The 13,592-nt window shown below is 37.3% G+C and overlaps 1 protein-coding gene across 7 annotated transcripts in view; it reads left to right on the forward strand.

The window, feature by feature from the left end:
• AFDN (afadin, adherens junction formation factor) overlaps positions 1-13,592 on the forward strand; it is a 213,834-nt gene that overhangs the window by 88,680 nt on the left and 111,562 nt on the right. For 6 of the 7 annotated variants that reach the window (XM_065400880.1, XM_065400877.1, XM_065400878.1 and 3 more), the window contains 5 exons: positions 1,738-1,901; positions 5,997-6,157; positions 7,058-7,215; positions 12,023-12,134; positions 12,595-12,762. In XM_065400880.1, the coding sequence (XP_065256952.1) occupies positions 1,738-1,901; positions 5,997-6,157; positions 7,058-7,215; positions 12,023-12,134; positions 12,595-12,762 (763 nt within the window). The remainder of the gene's footprint in view (positions 1-1,737; positions 1,902-5,996; positions 6,158-7,057; positions 7,216-12,022; positions 12,135-12,594; positions 12,763-13,592) is intronic. The other variant, XM_065400883.1, reaches the window with a different exon arrangement.

The raw sequence follows: 13,592 nt of genomic DNA on the forward strand, positions 1-13,592 counted from the left end.
TTCCCTCCTCACAAACTATCTTCCCGAACCCCCTTCCAGGATCCTTCTCACCAATTGATTCTTCAGTAGGAAGCAGAATCCTTTTTATTCCAGGGAGGGATAGAGAGTATCCCTCCTCAGTACCGGGGGAGAGGGTTCTACTCCCCATATTTCCTAATTCCCAAAAAGGACGGAGCGCGGAGACCCATCCTGGACCTTCGGCAGCTCAACAACTTTATCTGAAAGCTGAAATCCAGGATGATAACAGTGGCATCTATAATCACCTCCCTTCAGGAGGGAGCGTGGTACGCAGCTCTTGATATGAAGGATGTATATTTTCACACGGGCTTTCACCTATCACACAGGAAGTTCCTGTGTTTCATGGTTGGTCAGCAGTGCTACCAATTCCACGTCCTTCCTTTTGAACTCATGATGGTGCCCAGGGTGTTCATGAATGTTTTTGCAGTGCTAGTGGCCCAGATGAGACATTAGGGATATATGGTATTTCCATACCTAGATGACTGGCTTCTGGTAGGCCAATCCCACCAAGAGGTTATATCAGTAACAGAGTTATTTCGGGGCCTCCTTGCCATCTTAAGTGTTTGCATAAACGAAGACATACATTTGTCCTGCACAAGGACAGTAAATTTTATAGAAGCATGGCTGGACTCGATTTCTGTGAGAGTTTTCGTTCCTGCAGACAGATTTTAGGCAACGAGCAACCTGATCTCTTGCACCACCCGCAAACCTCGATCTACGGTGTGTCGGTGCCTCTCCCTGTTAGGCTATGTGCACCTATCTGACATCTTTCATCAGTCTCCATTTGCGGTGCCTACAAGCTTGGCTCCACTTGACTTACACCTGGGCAGGGTTGTCATATCTTTCAATCAATCCCCTCCCATGTTGAGAGGAGAGGAAGCCAGTATTCATACTGATGCCCAACCATAAGGGAAATCAGTACCTCCCTGTATAGGTGTTTTGGCCTCACCAGTTCTCCTTTCTAGAAATATCAAAAATTGAAGTGGTTTTTGAAAAGGTTCCCAAGCAGTTTAGTCAGCCTGCCACTCACAGTGGCCTGCAAGGATCTCCTTGTCAGAGGCAGTCTGGGAGCCTTTCATTACTGATTGCTCCTGACCTATTGTTTTAGTATTACTTGTTAATGCTATGTTTTTCCCCAAAAAATGCACTTGGGTACAATCTTATCAGGAAAAGAAACTGCAAGAAATATAACCTCTGCTGCAGGGAGCCATTGAACCTATGCCATGTGGTGAAAGAAGGAAAGAACTTTTTCAGATCCTTCTAAATAAAAAGACAGGAGGGTATATTATACAAGGGGGGGGAAAATTCAAAGTATGCATCCAACTTCATATTTCCATTAAAGTATAAAAGAAGAGAGTAAAATTAAGATGCCAGTAAGTACTGTAAGTTAGTTGGGGAGGTGGTAGTGAGTTGCTGCACCTGCTACAAGGTTTGTAATAATTTCAGACAGTCTTTGAAGAATGTTTTTAGTTGTTTATAACTTAAAAATCAAATGCTTAATTGCTAATGGTTCCTTCCTTCTCCCCGCTCCCCCCCCTCCGTAATGGGGGGTGGGTTGGTTGCTTTTCCTGTATCTATTTCCAATATGGCGTTACTAAGTGTTTTAGCTTATGCTTTACAAACTTAAACTACTGAATCTAGTTTGTGATGTAATTAGAGGTCATTAGTGACTCTGCAGTAGACCAAGTGACAAAAGCAGTTTAACTTGATTCATTTCAGAAGGCTCAGAGCAATGGGCCTGAAAAACAAGAAAAAGAGGGAGTGATCCAGAACTTCAAACGGACTCTATCAAAGAAAGAAAAAAAAGAAAAGAAGAGGCGAGAGAAAGAGGCATTGCGGCAAGCATCAGATAGAGATGATAGACCTTTTCATGGAGATGATATGTAAGTTTATTTTAATTTTGATGAGTTAATTATGATATAAATTAGTTGTATTATTACCTCTCAAAAATTAAATAAGTAACCACTTAACATTGGGGGTGGAGAGGGAATAATTTAAAATAAATAACATTTGGCTACCACAACAGGACTAAATTTTATGGCAGCAACTCCTAAAGTGTGCAACAACCTGTAAATTTCGCAGCGAAATTGTTTGTTGTCATGAGACATCTTTCACTCTTGACTCTCTTCCCATACGAAAATCCACAGCTGTTGCTCATAGGTGAAAATACTTTTCAGAAACTTCTTTTGAAATGATTATTTTCAAAGATGAGTTTCTCCTTTTGCCCTCCAGGTAGCCTGGATCCACTCCCTGGGCCTTGACTCTTGGGATCTTGTCCAGGCGATCCAGCTCATGTGCTTCTGTTAGGAAACGGAAGAGCTTGTAGCAGGCTTCAGCGGCTCATCTCTTTAGCTCCCTGGTCTTTGGCTGTTCACTGTTCTCCAGGCTGCTTACCTCACCAGCCTACGATTCTGGCTCCTGCAGTTCTCTAACTGCAAACTGGACTCCATCTCTAACTCCCCCATATATTGCTGCCTAGTTCAGTGGAACAGTGCAGGGAGCATACGCTATTAATCCTTGTATGGAACTTAATTTGTTGGGAAAACTGAGGAGCAAAAAGCAATGTAGGCAGGTGCCTGTAGAGCTCACAGACAAAAGAAAATGTTGGCTGTGATGACCAAGTAACTTAAGTACTGTAGCTTATGTCAATGTGATAAACTTAAGGCTAAAAGTTTTAGAAATGAATACCAAAAGTTAGGGTTCTGAATTCTCATATTCAGGCACCTAAATAAGATGCCTGATTTTCAAAAGTGCTGAGCATCCATCATGTCCTACTGAAGCAGCAGATAGTGATTACTTTGAAAATCAAGCCACTTGTTCAGGTGCCTAAATATAGATTTAGGTGTCTACGTTTAGGCATCAATTTTTGAAAACGTTTGCCTTCAGCTTTGCAGACTGAAAACTTGTAAACCTAATCAGGGATTTACAGGAAAATTAAAATACAAAATCATACACTTATAACCTTAATGTTCTATTAGCATATAGCGTTAGCTTTTGAATTTTCAAACTATGAAATGAAAAAGTTAAGGTTCTCTTAGTAATGTTAATTCAGTCAAAGGTCACGCACATATGATGTTCTGAAATCCTGTTCTTTAAAATGTGGGGCCATAACATTTCTCACGTTTCTAATCCACAACTATTTCCTTGCTATGAGAGGGAGCTATGAGAGTTCCTTTTCCATTGTTACCTGCTACAAATGCGAACCCATCGCTTGTATTTCCTTCTGGAGCCCCAGGCCACGTCTTCTTTTGAGGACAGCAGCAATTTCTTTTGTCGTTGCCTCAGAACCTCATGTCCTCCAGAGTTTTTTCTTCTTCTTTCCTTTTTCCCAGTTTTTGGACCTGGATATTTTGTTGGGCATAAACACTTTCATCTAAATAGAATATTTGGGGTCATTCACTTCAGTACTTTTCTTCCCGGTCAGTAGGAGCTTGAAGTGTCTCACAGTGGGACCTAAAAGCACCAGTTTTCTCCCTACTCCTGCTTTGCAGCTTTATTTGCTGCAGAAATTTAATAAACACCTTGTGTATTCACGTAAGCCTCATTGTGGACATTTCAAAGAAAATATTTGCTCAGTGCTCACCTTTGATGAAGAAGCAAAATATTAGAATGTGTAAGGAATGGAATAGAAAATAATGCTGGAATATTATTCCTTTTTATATGTGTATATGTGTATGTATAGTAGTATATCTTCACCCAGAATACCATGTTCAATTCTGGTTATCCTATTACAAAAAGGATAGAGCAGAAATAAGAGTTCGAGAGGGAAGTGGGGAAATAGATGCTTGGTGAATGCTATATGAGGAGTGATTGAAAAGACTTGTTTAAAGAGGAATTGAATAATAAGAAACATGAACTAGGTACACAAAATAATGAATGGTATAGATGGTGAATTAGGCACACCTATTTGCCCTTTCTCATGATACAAGGGCCAGTGGACAATCAGAATCATGGAAAGGCAAATTTAAAACTGCTAAAAGAAAATAATTTTTTACACTATGGATAACTGCTGTGTAATTCACTACCATAAAGTATCATTGAAGCAAAGAGCTTATGAGGATTAAAAAAAGGATTGGATACTTATATGGATGATATTAACATCCACATCAGAACAGGATAAAAAGGGAGATCTAAACTCTCATTCTTCAGGGTGTAAGTCAGCCACTTACTGTCTGATGTTAACAAGAAACTTCACCTGTAGACACGTTTTCATAATTATTCATTATGATGTTTCTTGCACTTGATTCTGAAGCATCTGGTATGGCCACTGACAGAAACAGGATACTGGAGTAGATGGACCTTAATCTGATACAAAAACTTGTACATGCACTTTGTGAACTTCAGGAATAACTATATGATCTCGAAGATAAAGCTCTGGGCTAACATTGTGTATGGGGAATAAATTTGGCTAGTCAGATGTAGTTTGTATTGCATCAGAGATCTTTGACAAAATGGTGGCTACTTTGTAGAAGACCAGAATCTTCATGCATTTTGTGGCAACCAGGATCTTCAACACATGCTTTTCTTGTGAATCAGTTGAATAGTTTCATGGCAATCAAGATCTTTAACATATTCCTGAATGAATGAAAATATATAGGTTCATGGAATTGTGCAGAAGGGGCAATGGGATTAGAGGGAAGAGCCTGATCAGAGCCTGATCTGTGTACGGGCTAGGCAGGATGTGTGGGTGGGATTTGGGGAGGAGGTGATGGAATGCCGGCATTTTTTCAGAGACAAGTTTTAGTGGTGCATTCTCTGTGGTGTATCGGTGCTTGTGGTAGTGATGAATTTTGTCTCAGGGTGAGGAAATATACTACTGTTGGTCATCTTTAAAGCCTTGCTTTTTTTAGGTTTTCATAGATTTTTAAGGCCAGAAGGGACCATTGTGATCATAGTCTGACCTCCTGTATGCCATAGAACTTCCCCAAAATAATTCCTGGAGGATATCTTTTATAAAAACATCCAGTCTTGATGTAAAAATTGCCTGTGATGGAGAATCCACCAACCTAGCTTCAACCTCCAGCCATTATATTGTGTTATGCCTTTCTCTGCTGGAATGAAGAGCCAATTATTAAATATTTGTTCCCCATGTAGGTACTTCTAGACTTATCAAGTCACCCCTTAACCTTCTCTTTGTTAAGCTAAATACATAGATTCAAGGAGGTCAGTCACTATAAAGCGTGTTTTCTAATCCTTTAATCATTGTCATGGCTCTTCTCTGAATCATCTCCAATTTATCAACATCCTTTAATTTGTTAAACATATTATGTAGAGAGCAAACTTAGCTCCACAATACAGTATTCTTGTGTATTAATATTGGAGTTTTGTTAATAATGCAATTTCTTTTTAGCACAATTTTAATGTTTTTTACATTAATATAAAGAAATTATTGGTTGACCTGTCAGTGGATTTAATTGTTCATTTGAATTATTAGTAGAATACAAGTGTTTCATTTTGTCCAAAGTTCTCTGGGTTTTTTTTGTAGTTTTGCCTTCACATTCAAAATAATCTTTTTAGCCTTCCCTAATGTAATTTTGCTTGAACTTGGTTTTGTGATTCACGTTGAATGCAGTAAAATGAATGTTGAGTAGCAAACACATACCAACTCTAGTTGCTTCCAGATGATCTACAACACTTGCAGACCAGAATAAAATTAAATATGTGAAAATCTGACTAGCATTTCATAATTTAAAATTTTTTCTAGAAAGACCTTGATTCTCTTGTCTTTGTAAGATGACTAGTACTAATATACAAGACTCTTGGTTACTATTTATTGTACATGAACGCAGGCATGTGAATAATATTTTAACAGAGGTATGGTAAGTGAAAACATTATCCTTGTATAGTGATGTACTCTGACTGTCACGGTACAGATCTGATTGTTTAATAGTTCATGTGGTAATTAGGATGTGTTTAGATGTTTCAAAGTATTGAATAATATATTTCCTTTTTTCTTTTTCTTTAAATTAATTTGACAGTGAGAATTCTCGTCTTGCAGCAGAGGTGTACAAAGATATGCCAGAGACCAGCTTCACTCGGACAATATCCAATCCTGAGGTAGTCATGAAACGACGGCGACAACAGAAACTAGAGAAGAGAATGCAGGAGTTCCGCAGCTCTGATGGCCGGCCAGACTCAGGTAGTGATTCAGATTTGCTTCTTGTATGTTTTAATTTAATGATATACTACTTAAAGGAAGCTTAGCCCTTTTTTCACATGGCCAACAATTCTTGAAACTTTCTTTTATTAAATTAGTCCAGTGAAATATAACTTTCCTCTCTTTAACTTACTCATACTAAAGCCAGTTTCTATATCTGGTAACTGACTGTTTACTTTGGTCTCGTTGCTAGTAACATCTTCCAAAAAAAAAAAAAAAACACTTGCTAGAGTTTGCAAAAAAAACTACTGCCAAACCATTAAGTAAAAATTAGTTCTGTAAAATTCCTGGAGTTCAGTGTATCAATGTGTGTGACAGTGTTTGGGGATTCAGGTAAACTAAGATAATTTAAGCTCTTCAGTGTCCCTGTTTATCACAACTCTGCTGTGTGTAACTGGATTTAGCTGTCAGAAAGGTTGTAAGATCTATTGTTAGAATGTGTGGTTTCCCATTCATGTCATTTATATTTCAGAAAAGGTTTCTGGGAAACCGTTTTAGTTTTGATGCAGCGATTGCATGCTCATTCTGATCCCAGGCCTTTTCTTTAAAAGGAAGGAGAAATGGATCTCTCAGGGAAATATGGAAGAAGCTGTATACTGGTGTTTTATAAGCAGAGTCTTTCTCAGATACATGAAATCAAATATTTATAGTAACAAATGAGAATCCCTTTGTATAATGTGCTAAAAGATAGCTTTTGCTATTTGGGTGGGCACAGCATTTGTATGTAGGGATGGGCAAGAGATGGAATCTATGAAAGGAGGAATTTGTAGAGTTTTGGTGTTAAGGTATACCAAAGAAGTCTGTTCAAACGTTTAGGACTCTTAAATCTGTGATTGCATATCCCTTTGCTCAGATAAAATAGTAATTACATATATTTTCAAGGTGGAACCCTGAGGATTTATGCAGACAGTTTAAAACCAAATATACCATACAAGACCATCCTGCTGTCCACTACAGATACTGCAGACTTTGCAGTTATTGAAGCACTGGAGAAGTACGGTCTGGAAAAGGAAAATCCCAAGGATTACTGTATTGCTCGGGTAAGTAAAGCTGTTAACATCAAAACACTCTTGGTGCTTATGTTTGAGGGGTTTTTCTTTCTTAAAGCAACTTTTAAAAAATCAGCACAGTTTATCAAAGTTTGTTGATATTTTAATCTTAGAACTTGTATCTTGTCACTTAGATATGTTAGTAGTTCTTAAGCAATTCAATTATTTTCATTTTCATAAATCTTTAAAACGAACCTAAACCTTCCAGCTTGATAACATTTTTATTGCTGCTTTGTTGCAAAACAATGTGTAACTGATGGAAATATATTTTTATACTTAAATTGATACTGCAGTCTTATGCAACTATATCAAATAAATTTTAGTAAAGTTTATAAATTAAGGCCTCAGTCCTGCCAACACTTAAGTTTGTGAGAAACTTTGTGAAAGGTTGGTTGCACTGAACTAAATGGAATACTCAATACATAAGTGTTGGCAGGATCAGGCCCAAGTCTGACACAGTACACATTTTGAGATATTTTCAGACGCTGTTCAATAATGTATAGTAAGAGAGCTGTTCCTGAAGCTAAAATTGAATTTCAGTTTGGTATTTAATTTTTAGAAGTTGAATATATATTTTAAGGATGTCTAATTAAAAAAAACCCTCAGCTCATTGAATGATATGAAAATGAGACAAATAGGTTTCTTTTAATTAATTTGGGGGAAAAAATCAAACTTTATATAGAATTTGTTTTTAATTTACCTATTAGCTGAGTGGTGTAGCTTCACCAGGGAGTGTCCACAGGCAACACACTGATTAAAAATACAGCTCCATCTGCCCATTCCAGCTGCTGGGGTAAGGAGAGGATGGTGGGATTTGAAATAAGGTGCTACGTCTGGGCCTTGTTTGTGAACTCCATCCTGTATATCAATCAGCCTCTGGCTAGTACCTGTTTGATTTAAATTTGAAGCTGTTACTCCTCTAGTTGGTAGAAGGGACAAAAGGCTTTTCTCCATTCTTCTTGCCTTCCCCAAGACTCATTGTTTTTTTTGATGGGAAGGGGGGAAGGTGTCCTCTCTGCTCCTCTTTTAGGCCTTGTCTACACTGCCACTTTACAGTGCTGAAACTTTCTTGCTCAGGGATATGAAAAAACACCCCCCTGAGCAATGTAAGATTCAGCACTGTAAAGTGGCAGTGTAGACAGTGCAGCAGCGCTGGGAGCCGCGGTCCCAGGACTGGTAGCTACTCCCCTAAGGGGGTGGGTTTTTTTACAGTACTGGGAGAGCTCTCTCCCAGCGCTGGGGCCACGACTACACAGCCACACTAAAGTGCTGCCACAGCAGTGCTTTAATCTTGGTAGTGAAGACATACCCTGAGTCTCCTAATTGTTGTGAGTGGGGAGTGATCCCTGCCATTCTAATCTGCTCCAGGCTCTGCTTTAAGCTTTTGGTTTTTTTTGTTTCATTTTTTTGTCTAACACTGCCATGCTCATAGCTCTCAGTGGCATTATCAGCTTGAAACTGATTTGTGACCGTTTCATGTTTTCCCACCTGGGTCTAAGTAGCATCAAGGAAGCTGACTAGAGATTTTTGATTCGATTTTCTGATGTTTGAGAGAACTGTGAATAGCTGCAGACTTACTGCAGCCTAAGACTGCAGCTTAGGAAGATAGCACTGAATCAGTTTCTCTTTGGTTCACTGTGGAGTGTATCTTAATGTCTTAAGAAAAAAAAAAGTTTATCTTTTGCAGAAGTAAGTGTCTTAAATCTTGTATGCATGCCAGAGAAATATTCCCTTACGATGGTGAATTTTTCAAGCCTTATCTTGTATGATTAAAATAAAGAAATGTAGTCTAAGGACTTTTGCATGAAGTTCAGCAAAGATTTTGCTGGTCTTACCAAAGAAGCAAATTGCTGCTTTAAATTTGTAGGCTTGTGGAAAAGCATTAATGTGGAAAGTGGAAACTTTCCCCAGAAACTCAACTCTTCTTTGTATATCTAGTATGCTTTCATGTGTTTTTAAGGAGGTGACTGGTGATTTCCATAGATAATTATATAGATTTGTTTTGTGCTGTATCCTTATAAATTTGGCAGACCTGCTTTTCTGACTCTTTAGAGTCATTGTGGTTGGATAATATATTGTACTCTTCACTAACTGATCTGAATCTGCCACACTTCTGACACGATAGTATATGAACTTAAATGTGGAAGTGATTTACTATTAGACTGAAATAACTTGAAAACCTAATTCTCGCTAAATGTTTTATGAAACTGAACTTTCCTGTAAAGAATTGCTTGAACTCTTTTTTTAAATGTCCTTGATTCAGCTTAGACTACATACATCATTATTTTCCTGACGGGGAAACATGTGAATAATGTGCTAAATAGATTAAATAAATAGATTTGGTTTCATTGTAACTTCTTTAGTACTGTTTATAGGAACTTTTAGTGAATCACAGCTATCTGTCAGCATCCGGTGAACAATTCCTCCTCTTCCTCCAGTGTTGTAAAAGATTGTGCTATATTGAGATTTACCTTGTACTTATGTTCTTCATTTAAAGCAGTCTTTGAAAAGCTGCATTAAACTGAACTAAAGTAACATCACTTTTTTGAAAAGTTTTCCTCTCCTAGTGTTTAGCATTTTGAAAATATGGTTCTTTGTCTTTTTGTTGATAGTGTTGAGATGTCTTTGGGGAGGATTTAAGTGGTTGACATTTACTTAGCTATCTAATTGGATTTTAAATTGTTTTACTGAGAAAAGACCCTTTATAATGCTTCATAAAATATCCATAATAAAGTTTGTTTCACTTGAAAGACCAACATCCATATTTTGCCAGTGCTGACTTTTTGTTGGACATGGCTCTTTGGGGCTGTATTTATCATTTTTCTTCTCACATTTTGTTAGATAGCCTATCTCTATACTGCAACTTTACCAGGTACTAGAATGGTGCCGTTCTAACTAAACATTAAGTGAATATAAGTTTTTGTTCTGATACTCATTTTTCTTTGTCTTTCAGCATGTTAATTTTGAGGTTCATTGCATATCATGAGATTCATTGCACACCTCTCAAGGTGTCAAATTAATTAGACAATTTTGTCTAAGCTACCTGTGCACATTAATTTGAATGTGACCTAAAACTTGGAAAATATTGTGTGGCATACAAGATTCTATTTTAGGATGTATCTGGATTAGATGCTTAATTTAGGATGCTTTATTTCTTTTATTCCTTATCCTCAGATAAATTAACATTTTTTTGCCTGTAACGCACAAAATGAAAGCACACACGTGCTGATAGATCATTTTCAAAGAAAAATTACACTTTTTGTAGATGACATGAAATGTTTTTGTTCTCCAGCATGTGAATAACATAAATGTTAGTGGCTCTTTTTGGGTAGCAGTGTCAGTGACCTTTAATTCTATCATAGTGATACGAAAAAAATCTTACTATCACTGAGCTGATCTTTGTGATGATATAAGATTATAAATCAAAATTTTAATTTATTTTTAATAGACCACTAGTAACATGGCACACTGGCTTGTTGACAAAAAGTGGCAGGGCAAAAGAACAGCCTGTGGAAACTCCAATATAGATAGCACTGTTTGTTATTTTTTACAATATATATTAGAGCAGTGATCCCAAAACCGTGGTATGCTCCCCCTAGGGGTGTGTGGAGGAATATTCGAGTGGATGCAGCAGGACCTGAGCCAGCCCCCCACAGGGGGCGGGGAGGGAGCACCACCCAGCTCCGCCTCTAACCCCCTCTCCTCCCTCACCCCACTTTTGCCCCCAGCTCCACCTTCAGCCCAAGCTCTTCTGCTGAGCCAACTGTGCATTAATGGAGGGGCATGCGTACAGATTCCATTGCTGGTAAGGGAGGGGTGACAGGAAAAGTTTGGGTACCACTGTATTAGCGGTATAACTAGTAGCTTTTCCTGCAGCTTAAGTTGCCGAACACATCCTATTATAAGACTGTTTTTTATAACTTCGTCAAATTTTGACTGTTCAGGTTGAAATTTTCCATGCTGGTTATTTGTTTTAGGCTGAATTTTTGGGGGGAAGTTTCAGCTAAAATGGTTCAGACATTTCAGAGAACGAGGTTAGGAAAAAAATTATTTTGTCCATGTTAAAAAAATTCTTACATCCGTTTCAATGAAATGCTGTAATGCTGCTTTGCTTTGGAGTGGGGGCTTGCCACAGGGGATACCCTGGTATCAGTGATGTACCTCTTGCTGCCCCCATGAAAATCCACTCAAATTTGACCAAGTTATACACCTCTGAAAAAAACCCACAGTTAGCACATGATAGGTAGTGGTTTGTTAGTGGCTTGCAGTGTTTTCTGAAGATTCTGACAAAGGTAATCCTCCACCAGACTATCAAGCAAACTTTAAGATTGCTTTGCATTGCCAGAGTGGCACAAAGTAGCATTAAGAGGGCCAAAGATCTAGTCCAGTACTGTACATTAATTGTGTTGGTCAAGAGAATTATATGGTGCGTGTGTGTAGGGGGAATTACAAAGTAGGAAGTAAGAGTGTGTGTGGGAGGGGATAATAAGCATGTGTTTGATTCTGATTTACAAACTGCGAAGACAAAATAATTGCTTTATCAGAGGATGATAGTGTATCGTGAGTGAAATTTTGTTTTTCCTTGGTGCCATGAGAAGTGTGATTGACCCTAGTTCAGCAAAGGGAGAGAATCAGAAAATAGGTTAATGTGTTGCTTGCTAAGGTTTTTTATATTTCTAGTTGCATAATTCACTATCTCAAAATAGAAGCTGTAGTGAGGAAAATCCATTGCTAGGTCTTCTGTACAAATCTTCTGATAATTTTTCAGTGGAAACTCATAGTTAACTTTCCTTTATAGGTTATGCTTCCTCCTGGTGCTCAACACTCTGATGATAAAGGTGCTAAAGAAATTATCCTTGATGATGATGAGTGCCCACTTCAAATATTCAGGGAATGGTCTAGTGATAAAGGTATATTTAAAATATTATACAGAAATGTAAGATAGTACAAGCCATCTGTGTAAAGTAGGAGGTTCATTTGAATTACATTTTGCAGTGTTCAGTTGTATTGTATTTGTTCTTTTTTTTTTTTTAAATAGTCCATGTCCAGAATTTTCCAGGGTGAACTTCAAGGCCGACAGTAAAAATTTCTTATTCTTTTTGGTTAAATACATTCTTAAAATGTACAATAAAGTGGAAAAATTTACTAAAGTCCTTAAAATTGACTAGTGGGGTAAAATAAATGACGCATTAAAAAAAATCTATGGTTTCATGAACCTTAAATAATTTCACTTAATAAAAACACAAGGAACATATTGAATATGCTATGTTATAAGCAATATGAAGAACATTTACTGCTTTATGGATGTTATATTTGTTTACGCATTGGTAGTAGGACTCAGTGGACGTGTATAATGTTGTGTTGTTTTAGGAATACTAGTCTTTCAGTTGAAAAGACGGCCTTCTGACTATATCCCAAAGAAAACCAAGAAACAAACTGATGGAAAGCCATTAAAGGGGAAGGAAAGAGTTGACGGGTCTGGCTATGGCTCTTGCCTTCCTCCTGAGAAACTACCCTACCTGGTGGAATTAAGCCCAGGTAAGAGTTCTGATTTATAACTGATGGAGTTTTTGTAACTGATCACACTTCAGATTGAATTATAGATTTGTTATATTGAGCTTTCAGATTTGGTACTTTAAGTACAGTGGTTAAAACACTTAACGGATATCACTTCAGTAGCAGATTGTCTCTGAGCTTTTACTAGCTAGCTATGAAAATGAACTTTGAAGTGTTGCAAAGGAACCTTGGTTTGGTATTCTTTAACTTTCCATATTTTTAGAAGATTCATCTCAAAAAATAAGTTGTTCACTGAAGGCAGATCACAAAGTATTAAAAAAAAGAAAGCATAAACTGGAGTTTTGTTTGGATTTTTGGGTGCCAAACTTGATAGATACATCACTGTATTTAGATTTCTTATACACTTTTATCACCTTTTAACACCTTATCTATAGATGTCTGTCTTTCAATATTACAACTTAATATGAAAAAGTAGTTGTACATAGGGTTGCCACCTTAAGTAGAATAAATTGAGGCTTTCATAGAAATGTATTCCTTTTGTGGTTTACAAGTGTATAGATTGTGTACATATTTGAGTCTTCAGATTGGTAGAAGTAGTATCATGTAACTGGTTCTACTGTAAACACGACTTCTTTTAAAAAGTCTGTTGCTAAAATCTGAATTACCTAATTGCTTTACCATATACTGCAGCACAGTTATTAAATCATTACTATGGACTGTGAAATATGATACATAAAAGTATACTTGCGTGTATTTCTCTGATTTTTCTTTAAAATCATTTGTTTTATTTTCTAATATACAAAAACCATCTACATTGCGTCTCCAAATGATTAGCAAAAACGAGGTTTTAT

Source organism: Emys orbicularis, chromosome 3, assembly GCF_028017835.1.
Source record: "Emys orbicularis isolate rEmyOrb1 chromosome 3, rEmyOrb1.hap1, whole genome shotgun sequence".
NCBI classification, from domain to species: domain Eukaryota; kingdom Metazoa; phylum Chordata; order Testudines; family Emydidae; genus Emys; species Emys orbicularis.